Genomic DNA, 23,021 nt, shown 5'->3' on the forward strand with positions numbered 1-23,021 from the left:
ACCTTTTTTTTCTTTTCTTTTTTCTTTTTTTTTCCTGAGAGAAGAGGAGGGTTAACCTCAGCTTGTCAGTGACTTGACCAATTTGACAAGCTGGCACCCACTGTTAAAGACCGCCGCTAGATGGGGCATGCTTTACGGGGACCAGAGATTTTAAAATTTATTGGAATCAATAATTCTGCAAGAATATTAAAATTATATATATATATATATATTCTGTAGAGGAATATTATAGCATTGCAAATTCAGGAAATCAAAATCCTCCCAATGCACCATATGTCGAGCTCTGGATTCTTCAATTTTTTTTATTTTTCGCACAAATTTTAACGCCCAAGTTTTCGAACGCCGCTGTCTCCCATGTCTGCCCCTCCTATTCCCTCCTCCGGCTCCGGCGAACTCGAGCCCCCGCAGCTTCGTGCGAGTACCGATGAACCCCAGCCAACATCCAAGCTTTTCTATTCGGCCGCTCCAAGCCGACGACCATACGAGCACCAGCGACAGCCCGCGGCTAGGGCCAGAGAGGGAAGGGGAGGGGGATTGGTGGTGCCGGAACCGGAGGAGGGAAAGGGAGAAAAGGGGAGGGGGATTGGTGGCGTCGAAGCCGAGGGAGGAGAGGGGCGATCGCCAGTGCTCGCATGGAGCCGTGGGAGCTTGAGTTCGCCGGGGTCAAAGAAGGGAATAGAAGGGGATGGCGATGGGGCGGGGCCACGGAGAGGAGAGGAAGGGGCTTGATGGCGTCGGAGTCAGGCGAGGGGAGGGGAGGGAAGGGGGTTTGGTGGTCATCCGGAGCTGGGTGCAGTACGAACGGCAGGTGCAATGCGGACGGCGATAGGACAGAGCCGGGTTGGTGGTGCCGGAGTCAGGGGAAGAGATGGGCGATCGTCGGTGCGCGTGCGGAGCCACGGGGGCTCGGGTTCACCAGAGCCGAGGAGGGAACAAGAGGGGACGACGACGGAGTGGGGCCGCAGAGAAGAGGGGAGGGGGTTAGTGATACCGAAGTCGGGTGCGGCACAGACGGCGATGGGGCGGGGCCACGATGGGAGCGATGCGGACGGCCGCGACCTGAGCCTCACACGATGGGGGGGTGGAGGGAGACGGTGGGAGGAAGAGAAAGGAAGGGGAAAAAAAAGAAAAAAAAATACTTGGATAAGAGGAAAAAAGAAAAAAATTATTATTTTAGTACTAATAATAATTTAAAATATTATTTTCTACGTGGCTTTGGCGAGGTATTAATTTTAAAAAAAAATATTTGGAGAGGGGGAGGAAAAAAGTCGGACAACAACATTAGAAAAATTATTTTTGTGCATTCGATGCAGATGACAGTAGGGGGTGTCGATAGCTGCGACCTAGGTCTCATGCTGTGGGGGCAAAGGCGGCGGGCGGAAGGGAAAAGAAGAAAAAAGAAAAAAAATATTTGGAGAGAGGGAGAAAAAAATATATTATTATTTTATTAATTTTAAAATATTATTTGAAGCAAAAAGTTTAATTTTAAATATTATTTTTTTCAAAATATTATTTTAAAAATAATATTTGTATTATTAATTTAAAAATATTATTTGTATAATAATATATTATTTTTAAAAAATTAATTTCAAAAAGTTAATAAAAATATTTTTTTTAAAATAATATTTAAAATATTATTTTTAAAATATTAATTTATTATTTATAATAATTTAAATAATAATAAAAATATAATAATATTTAAAAAATAATATAATAATATTTAAAAATTTATTTTCGTACATCCGTTTTCGCACAATATGCAGTTCGATTTTTTCTGATTTCAAAGGCTAATGCACGCTGAATTTCATTCCAAAAAACCTCTCCTTTCTGAAGGAAGTCCTCCGTCGGTTTATACGATAAAAAGGGTATGTTTAAGGGGTCCCAACACAAAAAGGAAAATGTTATGGGAATTGGATCCTTGGCCAGTCCGTGCTGGGACTGGTGGTACTCCGGCACTAAATCACTCATTTTGTTCTCCTTCTAGGTAAACTCCATCTCATCTAAACCCTCCCCGCTGTACCAAGGAATTTGCCGAACATGATCTTGCACTGCTCCAAGACAAGCTCGAGCATCTCCTGGATCGATATCAAGTTGCTCGTGCAGACGGCCAACATCGACATTTCGTTCGGCTGGACGTATACAAAGTCAACATGCTTGAGTTCATCTGTTATTTTAAAATATGTTAGGGTTTTATATGTAAAAATTGTGAACAAAACTATTGGTTAAAGTTTGAGGTAATTGCGGGATCTGGGGCCCGATGGTGGCACAAAATTCGGTAGAGCCATCAAAATGGATCTTGGCCCGTGGGCCGGCCCATTTAGGCTCCTAAAATAGTATGACTGGACCAGTGTTTTAGCAGCCCATTTAACAAAAGGGCTTTTTAGCCCGACCCGTTTATGGCCTGGCCCGTGAAGGACTGGCCCGTCTAGCCCGTGGGCCAATCTATTTTTTAAAAAAAAAATATTTTAAAATAACTTAACCACTTAAAGTAATCAGTAAATAACCAATTATTTCTAAAATATCCTTTTTCTCATTTCTATGCCTCATTAGTCATTACTTCCATCGTTAATGTCTAATAACTCAAATCACTTTTTCCAAGGCTTAGTCCCTGTTCATCTTCCCACTACCCATCTGATCATTATTACTCTCTCTTTTCTTCAAATATCCGTGGTGGTTCTGTATTTCTGCTTCTTTAAGCCCTCAAAGGTATGTTTTATTATTTTGTCAATCTTTTTTTTTTAATTTATTGATGTTTATAATGATTTCATGGAATAAAGTCATGTGAAGGATGTGATTTTTTTTCGGTTTTCATGTTTTTTCTGGACTACCATAGATGCACACATAAATCATAAGAAGGATATAATTTTTTTTTTCTGTCTTTATATTTTTTCTGGACTCACTATGGATGCACATATGAATCACAGGAAGAATGCGATTTTTTTTTTCTATCTTCATATTTTTTTCGGATTCACCATGGATGCACACACGAATGCGGACACCGGAGGAAAGGGAGGATGCGGATGCAAAAAAAAAAGAGCAGGGGAGAGAGAGGAGGACATGGATGCTAGGGGAGAGGGAGGACAAGACACAGGGGAGAGACTATTTTCTTGCCAGAACTTTTTGCTTCCCATCTGTCTCTTTTTTTAGTTCCATTACTAAACAAACAAATAGATATAGCATCAAATCTAATGGAATGACCCACCGTTGCCTCTCACCCACAGTGCCACCCACCCATCGCTGTCAAAGTTTAAATTTTATTGCTAACTCTTTCTGATTTTCGGAGAGAGGAGCATATGGATGCATCGTGGTTGGCTCCTAAGGACACATCTGGACATGGAATACAGTGGGAAGCAAAGAGAAATTGATGGATTATATTCTTTTTATTTTTTATTTCATGATTGATAAGAATCCGACAGAAGAAATTATAAAACTAGACATATGATTTCACTTTTTATTCTTGCCATGAAGCTTATTATCTTAATGTTTCTTCACGACTACTTCATACCTTTTCTACCAACTTAGAGAGGGAGTCAATACTTGTTTTACAAATTATAATATCCCTATGCTGATGATGCTATCTTATTTCAAGTTGCTCCTACATACATTCACTATCTACTATTTTACCTCATGACTATCTCCAAGCTATATGTTTTTATTTTTTTCTTGATTTATTCAAAAATAAACATGCTAAAATATTGATGGGTTAATCATTGGATGATTGATTATATGATACTTTAATTTGATTTTGTAGTATAGATTCTAGAAATATTGATCATAGCAAAAATATTGATGATGATGAATTAGAAATGTTGGATGCACCTAAAATTCCTCCTAGTCAACAAGAAAGCACAAATAATAATTTTGAGAAGAAATCAAGTAAAAGAGCTAGATCTACCAGCTCACAGGTATGAAATTATTTCACTAAAATAGGTATGAAAAATGGTAAAGAAAAGGCAATATGTAATGGGTGTGGAAAAGAGTTTGTTGCGGGTGGTGCTAATGGGACTTCTCATCTATCTCGTCACATGTCGAGTTGTAAGCTTCTACCTAAATTTTTTGATATGAGTGAGATGATATTAGATCATACTGAAAAGTTAAAATCTAGAAAACTTGATCATAAGCATATACGTGAAGTCATATCTATGGCTATCATTAAGAATGATCTTCCATTTTCATTTGTTGAATATAAACGGATTAGAGAACTTCACTCTTTACTTAATCCAGATACAAAATATTATAGTAGAAATACTGTTGTGTCTGATGTGATGAAATTTTATATGGCTCAGAAGGAGAAATTGAAACAAGTCATGCATAAGAGTCCTAGTAGAATATGTTTGACCTCTGATTCTTGGACTGCTTATACTAGTGAGGGGTATATTTGTTTGACTGCACATTTTGTTGATGAAAATTGGAAGCTAAATAGTTGTTGGATATGAAATACCCCTCGGCCGAAGTCTGTAAAAGGCCGACCCTTCCGGACTTCTCCGACAATGAGTTCCTCCATTCGTCTACCGGGCCGCCCCAAAAGCTCTCTGGGCCTCACCGCCAGCCGACCTTCTACAGTGACCAACTACCCCCGAACTTCTTTCGGGCTTCGTCAGCATCCGAGCTTCCCCGACAATGAGATCCCGATCGAGCTCCTGCGAGAGCCGAACTTCTACTACGAACGGTCTACTCCGAACTCTTACAGCAGGCTGTCTATCCCAGACGTCGACTGTAAGCAAATCCCGACTCAAGCCTCTACTATAAACAAATTTCTTTCAAATTTTTACTACAGGTAGACTTCAACCGAGCTACCCCGTAGCGAGTGGGCCCTGGACGAGCTTCTACAGCGGGACACTACTCCAAGCTTCCACGACAACTGATCCTCGACCAAGCTCCTGCAATAAGCGATCCCTTTTCGACCTCTCGCGAGAACCGAAGCCCGTCCGAACTTCTCCAGCGGATGGATTCCGGATGAGCTTCTATGACGGACGAGCTCCAGCAACTGGGTCCCTGCGATAGCCGATCACCTTCGATGTCTGCTGAGCCTCTCCAGTGCTGTCCGAAGTCCATCACCGACCGACCTCCTACCAGGCTCCCCATAAAATCGGACTTCCCCGACGGACGATCTTTAGATGAGCTTCCGCATTAGATAAATTCCAGACTGACTTCTCCAGACTTCATCAACAAAGATCTCCGTCCAAGCTCCTACAGCAGATGACTCCCACCTGAAACATTAGCATCCGAAGCGTCCAACAACGGTAGATTCATCAGCGACCTCGAAACATCCGAGCCTCCCCTAGAACGACGATGTAAAGAGCCATTCTGCTCCATCAGGCATCCCAGTCGAGCTTCAGCCGATGGATCCAAACTCTCTGACAAGTCACGACAAGAGCCGCCATCCTGCTCCACTCTCTGCAACAGATTCCATGCAGCTCCATCACTCTCTGACAAGTCACGACGAGAGCCGCCCTCCTGCTCCACTCTCAGCAACGGATTCCATGCAGCTCCACCACTCTCTGGCAAGTCCCGACAACGGACACCACTCCACTCTCTGCAACAAGCTCCACGTGGCCCTGAACGACCCCTGACGTCACTACTCTCCGTAACAAACTCCACGTGGCTTTGAGCGGTCCACTACCAGACGATTACAGACGTCGCTGTCGGTCAGTTACACCCTCTGTCTATAAATAAGAACCCCCAAATAAGTTCTTCTCTAAGCTGGTAACTCTATCTCGAAACTCTGTCAAAATTTTCGCTCGAGCACTCCATTTCTGTTGAAGCAGAGTACTAACTTGAGCATCGGAGGGTCTTGTCGGAGCACCCCCAACTCTGGTTTAGACTTTCCTTGCAGGTCCCGACGGCGACCGCAGTCATCCCAGCTCCAGCTTCTCTGATCTCAACGGAATTCTGCACCAACAGAATTTGCGCTAGAGGAAGGCCAGCGTGTCTTTGCAGTACCCTTGTTCTTAAAGGAGAGCTCAACGGGACTGATTCCGGTCATCTTCTCCGACATTCTCTTCTCCTTCTTCTACTAGATCTCCACCTGATGCCTCCCCATAGAGCATCCACCAGGCGATCCACGGCCTCCGCGGTCAGACCTCAGGCTCCGGCCTTACCTCTAGTTTTCCAGGCCCCTCCTCCTCCGGCAACGACGGTCGGTGCGGAGCAATTCGACCTGCTGGTTCAGCAGGTCAGGGGCCTCACTAAAGCAGTGCAGGCCATGCAACAGCAACAACAGCCGCAGGCGTCGGTGCGGTTGGAGAGAACGTCGTCGGAATTCCAAAACCCAACGGTAGGGTGGGCCACTTGGGCCAGTCGCCCTGTCTTTCCCGAAAAGACAAATCCAAGGGTGGAGAGCCCTCAGTCCGATCACGATTCTACTCCCGGAGGATCTCTACCTCCATTCTGCCCGAAGACCCTCAAGACCCGCAGTTGAGAGGACTTCCTGGATCGAAGGCTCCAAGAGATGAACTGGTGGATTGAAGAACTCCGCCATGCTCCCCCTGCTTATGGTGAGGATATTGTACTGACCCCCCTTCTCTCAAATGATCATGCAGGAACCGATCCCGCCAAACTTCAAGCTCTCCCAATTCGAAAGCTATGACGGAAATTCGGATCCGATCAACCACCTGGAAGCCTTCTGGATAATGATACTGCTGTATGGCGCGCCAGACGCCATTCTGTGCCGAGCTTTTCCATCCACCCTGAAGGGAGCAGTAAGAAACTGGTACTCGATGTTGAAGTCGGATACCATCTTTTCCTTTGATCAGATGAGCCATTAGTTCGCGGCTCATTTTGTTAGCAGCCGGCATCTCCGAAGAGGTTCGAAGTCCCTCATCAACATCAAGCAAAGGGAGGGGGAATCCATCCGGGCTTACATCAACCGTTTCAACGTCGCTGCGTTGGAGATCCAAAACTTGGACCAATCGATCACGATGGCCACTCTGAAAGGCGGCCTTCAGAAGAACGACCTTCTGTTCTCCTTGGAAAAGAAGTACCCTAGGAATTTTGTCGATTTGCTGGCTCGGGCCGAAGGATATGCCCGAGCAGAAGAAGCCTTCAAGATGAAGGACGAGGAGATCGCGAGAGAGCGGCAGGCGGGAGACTCGAGCAAGTTCGCAGTTGAAAAAGGGCCGAGTGAAGCTCGGCCACGCTCTCGAACTCCTCCCGGGCACAGGTGCGCCCGGACTCCTCCCCAAGCTCATAAACAGAGAAGCTCAGACTGTCGAGTTCGGCGAGGCTCTCCTCCAAAGAGATTTCACAGCTACGCCCCTCTCAACGCATCAAAAACTCAAGTGCTGATGGAGGTTAGGGAGCAACTTTCAAGGCCGGAGAGGATGCACTCGCACCTCAGAAAGTGCAACCCGAACAAATTCTGCCTCTATCATCATGACCACGCCCACGATACGGAGGAGTGTATTCAGCTCCGAGATAAGATCGAGGAGCTCATCAGACGGGGTCGGCTCGACGGATTCATTCGATGCCGACCTGAAGGAAGAGAAGATCGGCCTAGGGCCCTGCCGCAGCTGGAACCGCCAAAGAGAGAGGAGCAGTCAGAAGATCGGCCTCCGATTGGGATTATTAACTCCATCTCGGGGGGACCCCAGCGAGGAGCAGACCTTCCGCGGCTATAGGGTTTGAAAAACCTACGAATGTATTACCAACAACTTTGTCCTGAATGAAAATTCTCTTCACATTTGTGCATTCTTTCTTTTGGTATGAGCTTATAACGACGGAAAATAACTCCCCCATACAAACGAAATTAAGCGCGTTGGGAACAGGAGGCGAACCTCGTCCTAACGTGAGCAAAGTCGAAGGCCTGGTTTCTTAAAAATCGGATGGGGGGAGAGGCCCTTACAACGGCCCTTATGTGCCCCCACAGTCTTGTTAGGAACAGGAGGAGAACCTCGTCCTAACATGAGCAAAGTCGAAGGTCTGGTTTCTTAAAGATCGGATGGGGGGAGAGGCCCTTAAAATGGCCCTTATGTGCCCCCACAGCCTTGTTAGGAATAGGAGGAGAACCTCGTCCTAACACGAGCAAAATCGAAGGTCCGATTTCTTAAAGATCGGATGGGAGGAGAGGCCCTTACAACGGCCCTTACATGCCCCTACAGCCTTGTTAGGAACAAGAGGAGAACATCGTCCTAACATGAGCGAAGTCGAAGGCCCGATTTTTTAAAAGATCGAATGGGGGGAGAGGCCCTCACAACGGCCTTGATGTGCCCCCACGGCCTTGTTAAGAACAGGAGGAGAACCTCGTCCTAACACGAGCTGAATCTGACTGTTGAGAACAAGGGGAAGACCTCGTCCTGACACAAACAAAGACTCGATTGATCGATAAGGAGGAAAGCTTCCTCAACGATACTTCTACGCTTTCATGACCCCGTTAAGAGCAGGGGGAAAACCCTCACTCAAACATGAAAGAGAAGGGGAAAGATGAAAAAGAAAAACTGACGAACTACTTCTACGATAAATAAAAACAAACTACATCCAAGATATAAGGAACTTCGTCTCAATCGCTAAGAGGGAACCTGACATGGGTCGAGGATAAATCGACCTCCTCAAGGTAATGAGAAGTTCGGACCCCCAAGCTCGAGCACCGGAAGGAAGTGTCAAATTCAAATGGCCTCGAAAGAACCTACGGTCATAAACCAAAGGGCAAATCGACACTGCAACGACCGAAAACCTCCAAACAGCATCGACATAGAATACGGCGAAGAACAAAAAGGGTCCAGTAAATAACCGATTAATACCAGAATGGGCAAGGTAATAAACAATTTCATTCTCATTTTATTGGTGAAGTATGCATTACAAAGCCTTAAAGGCCAAAAAAAAAAGAAAGAAGAAAAAGAGGCTCTAAGGAAGCCTAGTTTCTTTCGACTTCGAGCTCTCGGTTCCGGCCCTTGCTATGGATTGCCTTAAATTTTCGACTTCCTCTTCTAGTTTCTTCTTTTTCAGCAGCATATCTTGGAACATCCGGTGGAACCACCGACGCTCGTCCTCTGACTCTCGAAGCCTCCTCCTCAGGACCTCGAACTCTGCCTCGGCATCTTTGACCGTCTGCTGCTCGTGGACTAGCTGAATCTTCAGCCACTGCAGTTCGACCTCCCCCCACCCAAGGGCCACAGACAGTTCCGCCATAGTCTCCCTCAAGGAGCAGAGCTCATCAGAGCCACGTGCAGAGGCAGGCTGGACTCTCCCGGACAACTGCCTCCGAAGGTGGGCTACTTCGTCGGTCACCGTCTGGAGCTTCCTTCGGTAGTCCTCTACCTGTCCACTCCAGCCGACTCGGTAGGTGTTGTAGTTCACCTCAGTGTCCTGCAGCTGCTTCTGAAGGTCGGAGAATTTTTTTGACCAGTCTCGATCGCGGTCGGCTTGGACTGTGAGCCAGGATGAGCTCCCTTCTGGCTGGCCGATCTTCTCCCGTGCAGCCGCTAGCTCAACCTCGAGAGAGCTGATCTTAGAAGCCTAAGCCCAAGATCGGTCGCTAGCATGCTTCCGGAGTTCCTCGAGCTCCGTCACGAAGTCGGCCTTCTTCCGGGTAAATTTCATGAGCCCCTTTTTGTGGAGGTCCTGAAGGCGAATAGCCTCCGCAGTAACTTTCGAGTGGCTCTTCCTCAGCCGGTGAAGCTCATCTTCCAGTTTCTTAGATTTCTTCGCCAACTGACGAACTTTCCTTCTGAGGTCTCGGATCGTCGACTTCAGCAGGATCCCCTGGGGTAGGGGAAGGGCTTCGACAGGATCCTGTCGTCGGGAGGCAGAAGCGCCGCGGCTCGGATTAGTACAAGAAGACAAAAGATAAGGAAAAGAAAACAAAAAAAAAGAGAGGGACCCTCTGTAAAGAAGGGTCCGATTTCATTGATTAAATAATTTTCAGGTACAAGAGAACAAAACAAATATATATATATCACCACAAAGGAGAAATACAAAGCTATAGGTTTCGGACCTCTGGGGCAGAAGTAGAGGGGCTCGACATCCCCAGAAGATCATTAGTGGCGACCGCGACGGTCGACGAGGTCCCGGCTGGAGGAGGATCGGCAGTGGCTTCGGATGGTCTGGCTTCATCATCGGATGCCTCGTTCAGGAAGCCGAGATCCAATTCGAAAAGCCTCCCAGCCACCTTCTCTTGACAGAGTTCGAAACCCTTGATGAAGGCGTCCTGGCCAAACTGGACCTTTAGATCCTCCATCTCGGAGGAGGCTTTGAACTCCTCCACCGCTCGGGCCCCTGCCTCCGAAATCAGGGATGGAATCCATGCTTTCAGCTCGAAAACCTGCGCCTTCAAGTCGAAAACCTGCGCCCTCAGTCCGAAGATTTCGACCTCAGCCTTCTCTCTCTCCTCCTCCAAGGCGGTCCTCAGATCGGATGAGGTTTGTCCCTCCTTTTCCAGCGCCTCCTAGAGACTAAGGACCTCGGTGATCTTCTCCTTGAGGCAGACGGCCCCAGCTAGACGACCCTCCTCCGCCCGAGCTACCTCCCTCTTGGCGATCTTCATCGCCTCGACATTGGTGACCAGCTGGTGCCCAATCTGCATGAAAGGTCAGGGAGTCAATATAAAGGCTGAAGAATAAGTCGAATAAAGAGGCAAGAAGGAGGAAAAATGTGAGTTAACCTACTTCGAGAAAAGATCCCAGGGAGTCCCAGACCCGCAGCTCGGGATCGGCGAGGATGATCCTTTCGACGACCTCGGACAGAATGCACCCTTCGACCAGCCTCTTTATTAAGTCCCTATTGTTGAAGGGATTGTCTCCCAGGTCTTCCTCGGAGCCGCTGGCCCCCTCAACGGCAATCTTGCGACTGCGGCTCCTTCGGGCCAGGATCTTCTTTCTCTTCCTCCCTTCGACCCTGGGTACCCTCTCGAGATGAACCTCAGGAGTGGGATCCTCGACCAGAGGGCTCCTTGAAAGGGCTCGGGGGACTGCGGGTTCGGCGTCGGAAGGGACTTCGACGGCGACGGCCACCGGAGCAGGCACGGCCGAACTTGTCCCTTCTGTCCTGGCTCTCTTCACCAACCCTGAAGTTGAGGCGTCTTTCCTCTTGTGGGTCTTGAGACCCTGGACTAGCCTCCGAGCCATGCTTGCATCCATGTCTGCGATAAAAGAAAATCAACATGGATCAGAGATGGAATAAGAGAAGTGGGAACCAAAAAAAAAATAAAATGATGAATCGGTACCGGCAGGATTAAGCGGGCTCAGGCCGACGTTGAACAAAAGTTATTCTCTCAGAAGGTTGGGGAGGAGGGGGGCTTGATAGGCCTCGAGTTTTTTGGAGGCCTCGAGGTCATCCCTTTCCAGGGTAGGAGCCCGACGGACGGAATCCCTCAAGGAGCCCCACGGGGGTAATCCTAGCTCCAAGGTCGGGCATCGGACATAGAAGAACTTCTTCTTCCAGTTATGGACAGAAGAGGGGGCACCTTTCAGCAACTCTTTTCTACCGAACTGGGGGGAGAAGTACCATCAATCCTTTGCTGAGGGATGGCGTTTGAAGGTGTAGAAATTCCTAAACAAAGAAAGAGTCGGCCGAACTTTGGCTAAACTACAAAGAGAAAGAAACTCTATCAAAAATCTAAAGGAGTTCGGCACGACGAAAACTAGAAAAATATTCAGAAAATGAAAGAGAGCAATGACAAAGGATGGCAGCGGAAGCCGAAGTCCGGCATGGAAGGCCTCCTGGTACAGACAGAAGCAGTCGGGAGGAGGGGCGCTAGCCCGATCAGTTTGCCCGGGAAGCTCCAGCTCGTACTCCGGAGGAACTCCATACTGAATCCTTATTAGTGAGAGTTCATCCGGAGTCAAAGAGCCGGGGATGGTGTCCGGTGCAAAGACCAGACAAGGTTCAGTCCTGACTACGGGTTCGGCCACGATACCAGGACTTTGGGGAACTGGGGCTGACGAACTCCTAGAACTACTAGAAGAGGAGATATCAGAAGATATTTTGGATCAAACAAAAGCTATAAAATCTTGAAAAAATTAAAAAAAATAGCGAACAGACCCTCAAGGAAGCTAAGCGAACAGAGCACGAAGGAGAAAAAATAGAAAAACAGCGAGAAGTTTCAGGACTAACCTAGGTTGGCCTGGAGAGTGCGGGAAGGACGATGGAAGACCCGGAGGATGCCTAAAGCCGAGAAGGATGCTAAAGGAGGCTGGAGCTCTCGGGGAAGAAGAGGGGACCGAAGGACTCTCTCAAGTAGGGTGAAACCCCTAAGGAGGAGGATGTGTCTAAATAGGCAACAGGGCCTGGAGCGGTTATGATCGTGGATATCCTCTGACCGGCCTGTACCTGCCACGTGTCCCACTCACTTTGACAGACTATTGAAAATGGCTGGCAGCTGACAAAATAATTATTGCACCATACCTAGAGCCACGCCCCAGCGAGAATCCCAAAAAGAAGAAATCTTTTTCGAAAAGGCTCTAGTACCAGCGTGCTGAACGCCAAAATATCTGGCAACCTCCGAATGCGGCAATCGAGGGGGGGCAACTTCAGCCGTGAGAATTTCTCTGTACTTCCCTCGTTCGGAGCCCGAACTCGAAAGTAGGAGGATTGATGTTGGGTATGAAATACCCTCTGACCGAAGTCTGTAAAAGGCCGACCCTTCCAGACTTCTCCGATAATGAGTTCCTCCATTCGTCTACCGGGCCACCCCAAAAGCTCTCTGGACCTCACCGCCAGCCGACCTTCTACAGTGACCAACTACCCTCGAACTTCTTTCGGGCTTCGTCAGCATCCGAGCTTCTCCGACAATGAGATTTCTACAGTAACCAGACTCCTTCCAAGTTTCTACGACGGTCGACCACCTTTCGAATTCCGATCGAGCTCCTGCGAGAGCCAAACTTCTACTACGAACAGTCTACTCCGAACTCCTACAGCAGGCTGTCTATCCCAGACGTCGACTGTAAGCAAATCCTGACTCAAGCCTCTACTATAAATAAATTTCTTTCAAATTTCTATCACAGGTAGACTTCAACCGAGCTACCCCGTAGCGAGTGGGCCCTGGACGAACTTCTACAGCGGGACACTACTCCAAGCTTCAACGACAACTGGTCCTCGCCCAAGCTCCTGCAATAAGCAGTCCCTTTTTGACCTCTCGCGAGAACCGAAGCCCATCCGAACTTCTCCAGCGGATGGATTTCGAACGAGCTTCTATGATGGATGAGCTCCAGCAACTGGGTCCCTGCGATAGCCGATCGCCTCCGATGTCTGCTGAGCCTCCCCAACGCTGTCCGAAGTCCGTCGCCGGCCGATCTCCTATCAGGCTCCCCATAAAACCGGACTTCCTCGACGGACGATCTTCAGATGAGCTTCCGCATCAGATAAATTCCAGACTGACTTTTTCGAACTTCGTCAACAAAGATCTCCGTCCGAGCTCCTACAGCAGATGACTCCCGCCTGAAACATCAGCATCCGAAGCATCCGATAATGGTAGATTCGTCAGCGACCTCAGAACATTCGAGCCTCTCCTAGAACGACGATGTAAAGAGCCATTCTGCTCCATCAGGCATCCCAGCCGAGCTTCAACCGATGGATCCAAACTCTCTGACAAGTCATGACAAGAGCCGCCATCCTACTCCACTCTCTGCAACGGATTTCATGCAGCTCCACCACTCTCTGACAAGTCACGACGAGAGCCGCCCTCCTGCTCCACTCTCAGCAACGGATTCCATGCAGCTCCACCACTTTCTGGCAAGTCCCGACAACAGACACCACTCCACTCTCCGCAACAAGCTCCACGTGGCCCTGAACGACCACTGACGCCACTACTCTCCGTAACAAACTCCACACGGCTCTGAGCGGTCTACTACCAGACGGTTACAGATGTCGCTGTCGGTCAGTTACACCCTCCGTCTATAAATAAAGATCCCCAGATACGTTCTTCTCTAAGCGGGTAACTCTATCTCGAAACTCTGCCAAAATTTTTGCTCGAGCACTCCATTTCTGTTGAAGTAGAGTACTAACTTGAGCGTCGGAGGATCTTGCCGGAGCATCCCTAACTCCAGTTTAGACTTTCCTTGTAGGTTTCGACGGCGGCCGCGGTCATCCCAGCTCCAGCTTCTCCGACCTCGACGGAATTCTGCACCAACAATAGTAAAATTTTATCTTTTTGTAAAATGGATCCTCCGCACTCTGAAGTTGAATTGGCAAGAAAGGTATTTGATTGTTTGAAAGATTGAGAAATAGATAGAAAAGTATTCTCTCTTACTTTGGACAATGCCTCTACTAATGATAATATGCAAGATATTTTGAAGGAACAACTTGCTTTGCAAAATAGCGTGCTATGTGATGGTCAATTCTTTCATGTGAGATGTTGTGCACATATCTTGAATCTTATAATTCAAGAGGGTTTGAAAGTGACTAGTGTGGCTTTGCACAAAATTAGAGAGAGCATCAAATATGTAAAGGCATCGGAGGCAAGGAAAATATATTTTCAAGAATATGTTCAACAAGTTGGTGGTATTGATACTTCAGTTAGTTTGCGTCTGGATGTGTCACTAGATGGAATTCTACTTATACTATGCTTGAAAGTGTAATTAAGTATCGACGTGCTTTTGCTAGTCTTCAATTGAATGATAGAAATTTTAAGTTTTATCCATCAAATGAAGAGTGGAGAAGAGGAGAAAAAATGTTTCAGTTCTTACGCCCATTCTATATGATGATCAACTTGGTTTCCGGCTCATCTTACCCAACCTCAAACTTGTATTTTATGGAAGTTTGGAAAATTGAGTGTTTATTGATAGATAATGTGAATAGTGAAGATCCAATTATTAAAGGCATGGCTATTAAGATGAAAGAAAAGTTTGATAAGTATTGGAGTGATTACAATATTGTTCTTGTACTTGGGGCTATTTTTGATCCACGCATGAAGTTTGATTTGCTAAATTTTTGTTACTCACAACTTGAGCCCACTACTTGCCAAGAGAAGTTGCAAACCATCAAATGTAAGTTGTATATGCTTTTTGAGGAATATAAAAAAGACAAATCCTCTAGTGATCCAAGTGCTTCAAGTGATTTCCAGATTCATTCTTCTAGTCTACAATCTACATATGCACCCGTTGGAGGAGGACAAGATGAGAAAATACAATTAGAAGACTTGGATGCATTTAATGTAAGTTGAATGTATTTGATATTCTTTTTAAAAAATTCAATTGCATGATAATTTTTCTTAATTGTTCCTTTGATTAATAATTTTTTGTTGCCAATATATTTGAAATGAATCAATGATGCAGGAGTATGTAACATATGTGAGCCAAAACAATTCTACAATTGAAAAGTCACAATTGGATCTATACTTGGAGGAGCCAAAACTTGAATCTAAATATTTTCCAAAATTGAATGTGCTATAATATTGGAAAGATAATAAACATCGGTTTCCTAATCTATCAAGAATGGCCTGTGATATACTAAGCATACCAATCACTACAGTGGCTAGCGAATCAGCTTTTAGCATTGGTGCTCGTGTTTTAAATAAATATAGATGTTGCCTCCTTGGTGATCATGTGCAAGCTCTCATTTGCACCCGCAATTGGTTACATGGCTTTATTCATGATGGTAATATCTTTTTTTTATAATTTAAGATAAGAATTTAAATTTAGTTGGATGCAAAATAGATTTTTTCTAACTATTTATTGATCTTTGTTATTTGTTACTTATAGATTGTAGATGAAGATGATGATTCAACTACAAAAGTTGATGCAATTTTGCCAAAATAAGATTGTCAAATTTCTAATGTTATAATTGACGAAGATGAGGATGATTATTAATTAATAAAATATTGACAAAAATCTTAAGAACAGGGATTGAATTTCAATAGTTGGACTCAATGTTATTTGAACAATATTTATTACTTTTTAGTTTGTTTGATTTTGTGGAGTTTAATTAGTCTGTGGTGTTTTTTCTTATGGAGAATGGAGATTATGATATTATTACAAAAATTTTGGAGTTTTTTCATGTTTACTTTTTGGTGTTTTAAAATTTGATGTAGGGATTGATTTTATTTATTTATTTGATGAAGTATTATGTTTGAAAATTTTTTAATTTATTATAATTTTTTAATTTTTATAATTTTTATAATTATTTTAATTTTTTTGGTGAGCTACAAGGATCGATTCGTTTAGGCCCTTCACTTATAAGGACTAGGAATGGGCCACTTATTTGATGGTTTATTTATCAAAAAAAAATTTTTGGCTCGATCCTAATAGATTCGATTTGTGAAGGATCGATCCGTTTTGACGGTTCTAAAATTCAGATAAACGGATTTTGCCAATAACCCCTCGCACGGAATCAATATTAATGGAGTTAATGTTAGACCTCATCCTTGGTGCTCAAGCAACCTTGCAAAAGGACGCGCATCGATTTCCACGCGGACATTAATCCGCCCACAACCTTGTCTGCCGACATTCGCCCATTCAACTTCAACAAAGGAAGCGTGGGAGAGGAAGTCGTCGGCATTGATATGTGTCCCCGTGTGCGGCTAGCATCTTGCCCACGTGTGCAGCCTCTCCGCGTCCCATCCTAATCTTCGGGCGTCTCCGCTGGATCGCCGGTGGACTCCTCCTCCCTTGCCGCTGTTGTCCTCTCGTGAGGCTGACTGGAGACTGGAGAGAGGAGGATGGATTTGAGAAGAATGGTGGAGTAGTTGAGCAGGATTACTGTTCGATGAAATGCTCGAAAGAGGGGAGTGGAAAAAAGTCGCGATCGACCTGTCAGCAAGCATGGGCATGGCCTGGATCAAAGTTCAGCAGCAGTGGCGCTTTGGGTAAGTGGCTCTTTAACGTGGAAAGCCTTTTCTTTTCTTAATTTCGGTGCTAGTTGAAGACATTTGGAGTGCGATAATTCTTCTCGTAGCTTTCGGATCAAAATTTGTCTCCTAAAATGTTTCCTTCTGTATAAAGTTTGTCAAGTGTTCTTGATGTGAATGAAACAATAGCAACTCTAAAATCACCCATATTACAATCTGAGTAAAAACACTTCAATACAAACCTCATGAAAAGGTTCGATCTGATTCTACTCAGCCTCGTCAACGTGCCCGGCCCTTATCGTCGTCAGCCATTGCATCCTGGTACTCCATATACACTGAAATCCAGTCAACGTTAACTCTGAACATTGTAACACTCCAATATTACTTCTTTCCACTAGTTCTTCTGATTTTCTTACAGGATGAACCATTACATGCCTTTATATAGTTACATAATGACTCTTGATACATTCCTTACATAAATGTACTCGAATATCTAAGAGACAACTATTAATACTCACATAGAATTCTAAAAGACACCCCTCGGGAACCCTAAAGATACATCGTGAATAGTAGCATTAAATTGTTCATGACTACTACATTCGGTTTAATATCCGACAAATCATTCATTCATATTGCTCCCTACCCCCGTGAGATCACCTACGTTGTTCTATCAGTGACAACATGAGCTCTTCCTCTAGACTGTATTGTCTAGTCGAATCACTAGCATTGCCTTTAACTGGTAGCTTGCCTGGCAAGCTTGCTGTCATTCCACCATTTTGTACAACATCAAAATCATGCTTTGATTTTCCGAACCTTCGAATGGTGTGAAGTTTTTGTTCCACCTCCCTCATCGTGGGCCTTTCTTCCCCTTTCAATCTCAGACACAATTCAGTAAGAGAAGCAACTATTTTGATCTCTTCTTCTCCTCTTTCTTCCCCAATGTAGGGGTCTAAAATGTCAAAGAGATGATTCTCCCTTAAGGAACAAATGAAATCCAAAGTTAGAGTTCTTTCTGTATGTCTACTATAAGAAATTGGATTCTTTCCGGTTAGCAACTCCAAGAGAATGACTCCAAAGCTATAGACATCACTCTTTTCTGTTAGTTGGCCTGTTTGGTGGTACTCAGGATCCAAGTAACCGTATGTTCCTTGAACAGCTGTGGTTACACATGTTTGATTGAGAGGAATAGACCTTGAAGCACCAAAATCTGATACTTTTGCAGTATAACTTTCATCAAGTAGAATGTTAGATGACTTGACATCTCTGTGGAAAATTGATATTGAAGCGGCATAGTGAAGATATGATAGTGCACTTGCAATTTCAGCAGCAATCCTTAGACGATCTTGCAATGATAGAGGAGCAAAGTGTTGGCTGTCATGGAGATGGTTGAAAAGAGTTCCGCCAGAGATAAATTCATAAACTAATAAGGGGACTTTGGATTCTAGACAACATCCAAAGAGCTTAACCACATTCCTGTGATTGATTTGAGAAAGAATGACCATCTCATTTATAAATTGATCTAACTCAATCTGATTTGCTATCTTTGACTTTTTGATAGCAACCACACGTTGGTCTGATAGAATTCCTTTATAAACAGTGCCATGGCCTCCCTTACCAACAACACGTGCGCCATCAAAATTATTGGTTGCCTTCTCTAGCTCTTCTAGTGTGAAGATTTTCATCCTCTCAACAAGAGTTTCATCAGAAGAAACAAGCTGTTGTAACAGCAAACCCCGATTTTCACGAAATAACCTTTTCTTTCTTTTTTTCACATTTATTTCCTTCAATTTTCTCCAAATCAGAACACTAGATCCAAGAAGAAGAAGAATGCCTACTCCAACACTTCCGGCTGTTATAAAAATTGTGCCTGCCAAGATATGTAAGAACTTATAATGACATTCTGCAACATTTTGGACGGTGGACAAATTAAGATCAGCAGACAGGCAGGAGAAAGAAGTAGGAATGAATAAATAAATAAATAAAGCTTCCATTAGTCGTGACCATGATAGAATCAGATCCTCTCCAGTTTGTGTCTACTCCATCCAGTCAAATCGGCCATCACCATCCATGCGGGTGGATCTCTTCTATTGCTTAGGAGTAATCAAACAGAATGTTTCCATTTTGGTTTTAAGCATGTGTTATCAATCAGCCGTTGATTAGTAAGAATATCTTGAATGAATGGTGGATGATTCAACTAGATAGAACTGGACATAGATTTTTTATCTTTTGGAGTAAGAAGTACTGGACATAAATAGAAGTTAGGTAATCCAAAATTGAGCACCATGCACATATTTGGATGTTGCCAGCGTCCTGCATTTATTCTGCAACCTATAGTCATTGTTTCTATGTGTATCCGTGATTCAAGAAAAATATATCAATTGTTAGGTAGTTAGGTGTAGAAGAGAGAACACACCTAAAACGGACTTATCTCTGATGCAGCCTGCTTTTATCAGAGCATTTCCATGGGTGCCATGTGGACAGTAGCAAGTGTAGCTCCCGGGGGAATTACGACAGGCTCCATAGCATGGATACTGCTCCCGACGCGCACACTCGTCTATATCTACAAGAGAAACAGCTTTATGAGAAGAAGAAGCCATGCTTTGAAACACAATTTAGAATTACGAGTAGTTGAGTCACTGAGCAATAAATTGGTGGTTTGATGGGCGATTCATGACTCCCTCCACTTTTAAGACTAGGGAGAGAGAGCCAGAGAGAGAGAGAGAGAGAGAGAGAGAGAGAGAGAGAGACTGAGTGCACTCCAGTTCTTGTGGATTGATATCTTGGACAGATTAACTCACAGATCAATAATTCCATATGAAAGCTCGGAATTCAATCAGAAAAATACTCATCAGTAATGTTATTTAAGTTACACAAAATTTTAGGTAGTATAAGAATTGACATATGCGCGCGCGCATGAAGGTACAACAAAAGTTGTGCGTACAAAGACTCGTAAATAGTAATTATACGTGGATTCTGGTCAAGAATAATCATATATGCTTAGCCAACATGATATATATGAAAAATACTTTAATTTGACAGAGGTAGTTGGACCAAGTTAGATTGCTGATCCACCCAAAGCTCACCTGAGTTATTCAACTAAATTAATAGCTGAGTTTCCTAATTACGTTTCTAAGGCAGAAGCTAGCAGTTCAACGATGATCCAACGGAAATTTGATCGAACTCCTTTCTTGACCGGATGATCCTTGATTCAGACAACTGAATTTAGGGTATAAGCAAATTTAAAACTCGTGATCGGTACCTTGGCATCCATTGGAGAGATAGGGATTGCCTTCATAGCCCACCGAACAGTTGCAATAGTATCCAGGGCCGTTGGGAGAGTCAGTACACTCGCTGTACTCGCTACGACAAAGGTAAGAAGTGGGGTTGAGCTTGGCTTTCTCACAGCTCGTGCCTCCCACCGCCCAGTCCAGCGCCAAAGGCACCCCATTCTTATTTCTCTCGTAGAAATCCGACGATCTGATATCAGAGGCCATTAATTTGTGCCATTTCTCATCTGCCAAGAAAGAATAGATGCAAGGATACAGCTGGAAGGTGCTTGGATCCGGATTGCTTACGAATATGATAGAATCATACTGGACAATCCCCTTGGGAATGGAAGCCTGGCAGCAGCCCAAGCCGTTGCACGAGCTACCGATGGTGCTGCTTATATTGAAGCATGTCAGCATGCATCCACTGACGAAGCCCTGTGCATCGGAGCTTACCATGTAGGCATAGGCGTCGCAGCCAACAGCGGTGAATTTGTTGCGAGTGTCGGAGAACTTGAAGGATGTGCCTTTAAAGTTCATCGGCCAATGGGCGGATTTGTTTTGGTAGTTACAATTCCAGCTGATGTTGCCGTAGACATGCGCGATTCCTTGTGGCAAGTCGACATCGATTAGCTCGACGTTGCCACCTAAGAAAGGCTTCGAGTCGTTGCATGTGACCTCGAAACCTTCCATGAAGCAGTTGGGGCCAATGCCGAAGGGGTATGGGATGGAGATATTGCCGCACGTCGCTGGGCAGCTTGGTGACCAAGTAATCGCCGATGCCACCGCCGCCGTTCCTAGCAGCAGCTGTAGCTGGAGCAAGAGCACTGGCATGGATGCCATATCCCTCTACTGCTAAAAGATTGCATATGACGGAACATATGTATCAGCTTTTTAAATAAAGATGCAAAGAAAAAAAAAATTTCCAGGCATGTGTTGGTTCTGTCGTAAATTTCGCGGACGTATTGACGCGGAAGAGGAGACCCTTGGAATTAGTCTTCACCGGCAAGCGTGTTGTCCCCTGACTTTGGTGACCCTCTAGATACTTTTCAGCATGAGGACCAACTTGGCTGCTGTTCTAGATATTTATTGTACCGATCCAATAAAAATACATCCATCAAGATTAGAAAATAAAATATATAAAAAAAATTAAAAAAAAATATCTGTCGCGGCAGTCCGCAATATAATTTTCATGTGATTATACATAATATCATCATCCACTTTTTGCACAGAGATTTTGACTCTTTCTTAAATAATTTCATTGTGAGGAAAACTTCTTGACTTGACTTAGTCCCTCTTAACATTGAATGTTCATTGTGGTATGTTTGGCGTGGGTTTGAATGCTTTGGATCATAGAACTCTTCCATACTTTTGTGAATTTGTCCCCACCTCCGCTGGGAGAAGCGGCGGGGACCCGCAAAACCATATTTTAGTCGATTGGTAGCTCTGATTTTATATTATACTAACCTCTGTCTTGTTCTACAAGCACTTATCATTGTTTCACTATATCACCTCTGCCATAGTCTTTTAAGACGAAATCTTATTCTCAAAAAAAATAAATAAATAAAATATGAAGCTTTATATTAGAATATGCTGTGCCAGATAATTATGCTACGCATTTAGTCAGTTAATGACAGTAATCTAATCGAATCATCTTCTAATATGAATTCAGTAATGTGATGATTTTGCATAGCTGTTTATATCCTTTTTCATCTTTTTCCCTACACAAAAGCCTCAGTGTTGTGTGCACCGGATGCAATTGGACCGCGTCAAATCCCACGGTGAAGTCCTTAGGCATTGATATTAGGGCTGGTAAAATACGATTCAATCCGTCAATCTGATCCATATTCGATCCGTTATAAACAGGTTTGGATTTAGACTAAACGGATTTGGATCGTAAATAGATCGACCTATTTAACCTATTTAATAATTGGATTGGATTTGAATTTTAGATATATGATCCGTTTAATCCGTTTAATATTCAGATCGGATTGAATCAGATAACCCATTTAATCTGTTTAATTTATTTCTAACCCATTTAACCTGATCTGTTTAACATGTTTACCCCATTTAAGATCCGTTTAACTTGTTTAACACCTGTTTAATCTGTTTCTGACCCATTTAATCCGATCAATTTAACCTATTTAACTCGTTTAACCAGTTTAACCCGTTTAACCTAATTTGACTTATTTAATAAATAAGTTAAACAAGTCAGATCGAACTATCTATTTAATAAATAAATCAGATTTAGATTTGAATTTTTGATTTGTTTAATAAATAGATCAGATTTGAGTTGACGATTTTTTGATCCGATTCGTATTGATCTGATCCATTTGTGATCCGATCCGATTGCCACCCCTAATTGATATGCATCTCCATGTGCAGCGAGCAGCTTGCCCACATATGCACCCTCTCTGCATCCCATCCTAATCTTCGGGTGGCCCCATCAGATTGCTGGTGGACTTCTCCGCCCTTGCCGCTATCCTCGTCACTCGACGCGGACCGGAGAATGTAGGATGGAGTTGAGAAGAATAGTAGAGTGGTTGAGCAGGGTTGCTGTTCGATAAAATGCTCGAGAGAGGGGAGTGGAAAGACATCACGATCGCCCTGTGAGCAAGCATGGGCATGTCTTGGATCAAGTTCCACAGCAGTGGAAATGCTAGCATGGGACAAATAGAAAGGGACTGAATAATTGATGAACGGCAATGGAAAGCCTTTCCTTTTTTTAATTTCGGTACTAGTTGAAGGCATTTGGAGTGCGGTTTATGATGGATAATTAATCTTCTCTTGGCTTTCTCAAAAAAAAAAAAAATTCTAAAATGTTTCCCTCCATATGAAGTTTGCCCGGTGTTCTTGATGTGAATGAAACAATAGCAACTCTAAAATCAGTATGCGTATTGCAATCTGAGCAAAAACACTTCAATACAGACCTCATGAAAAGGTTCGATCTAATTCTACTCAGCCTCTTCAACATGCCTAGCCCTTATCCTCGTCCGCCATTGCATCATACTTTGACATCAAATTATGTTAGCTTGGAA

The 23,021-nt window shown here is 44.3% G+C and overlaps 1 protein-coding gene, 1 long non-coding RNA gene and 1 pseudogene across 4 annotated transcripts; 2 read left to right on the forward strand and 1 right to left on the reverse strand.

The window, feature by feature from the left end:
• Positions 1-685: 685 nt before the first annotated feature.
• LOC140852798 (zinc finger BED domain-containing protein DAYSLEEPER-like) lies at positions 686-15,600 on the forward strand (annotated as a pseudogene).
• A 188-nt stretch (positions 15,601-15,788) lies between these two features.
• LOC105054849 (uncharacterized) lies at positions 15,789-22,815 on the forward strand. 2 transcript variants are annotated; one of them, XR_833641.4, is made up of 2 exons: positions 15,789-16,735; positions 22,369-22,815. It is a non-coding gene; the product is annotated as an uncharacterized lncRNA (long non-coding RNA). The 2 variants fall into 2 exon arrangements; XR_012135837.1 differs by lacking the exon at positions 22,369-22,815 and adding an exon at positions 19,157-20,475 and having other exon boundaries at positions 16,596-16,735.
• LOC105054848 (putative wall-associated receptor kinase-like 16) lies at positions 16,732-20,913 on the reverse strand. 2 transcript variants are annotated; one of them, XM_010936465.4, is made up of 3 exons: positions 19,977-20,913; positions 19,131-19,277; positions 16,732-18,584 (listed from the first exon to the last, which is right to left on the reverse strand). In XM_010936465.4, exons 1-3 carry the CDS (start codon positions 20,824-20,826, stop codon positions 17,371-17,373), a joined length of 2,211 nt encoding a protein of 736 aa, XP_010934767.1. In that variant the 5' UTR covers positions 20,827-20,913; the 3' UTR covers positions 16,732-17,370. The 2 variants fall into 2 exon arrangements, with proteins under 2 accessions (XP_010934767.1, XP_073102795.1); XM_073246694.1 differs by lacking the exon at positions 19,131-19,277.
• Positions 22,816-23,021: the final 206 nt, after the last annotated feature.

The sequence above is a fragment of the Elaeis guineensis genome, chromosome 12, assembly GCF_000442705.2.
Source record: "Elaeis guineensis isolate ETL-2024a chromosome 12, EG11, whole genome shotgun sequence".
NCBI lineage: Eukaryota > Viridiplantae > Streptophyta > Magnoliopsida > Arecales > Arecaceae > Elaeis > Elaeis guineensis.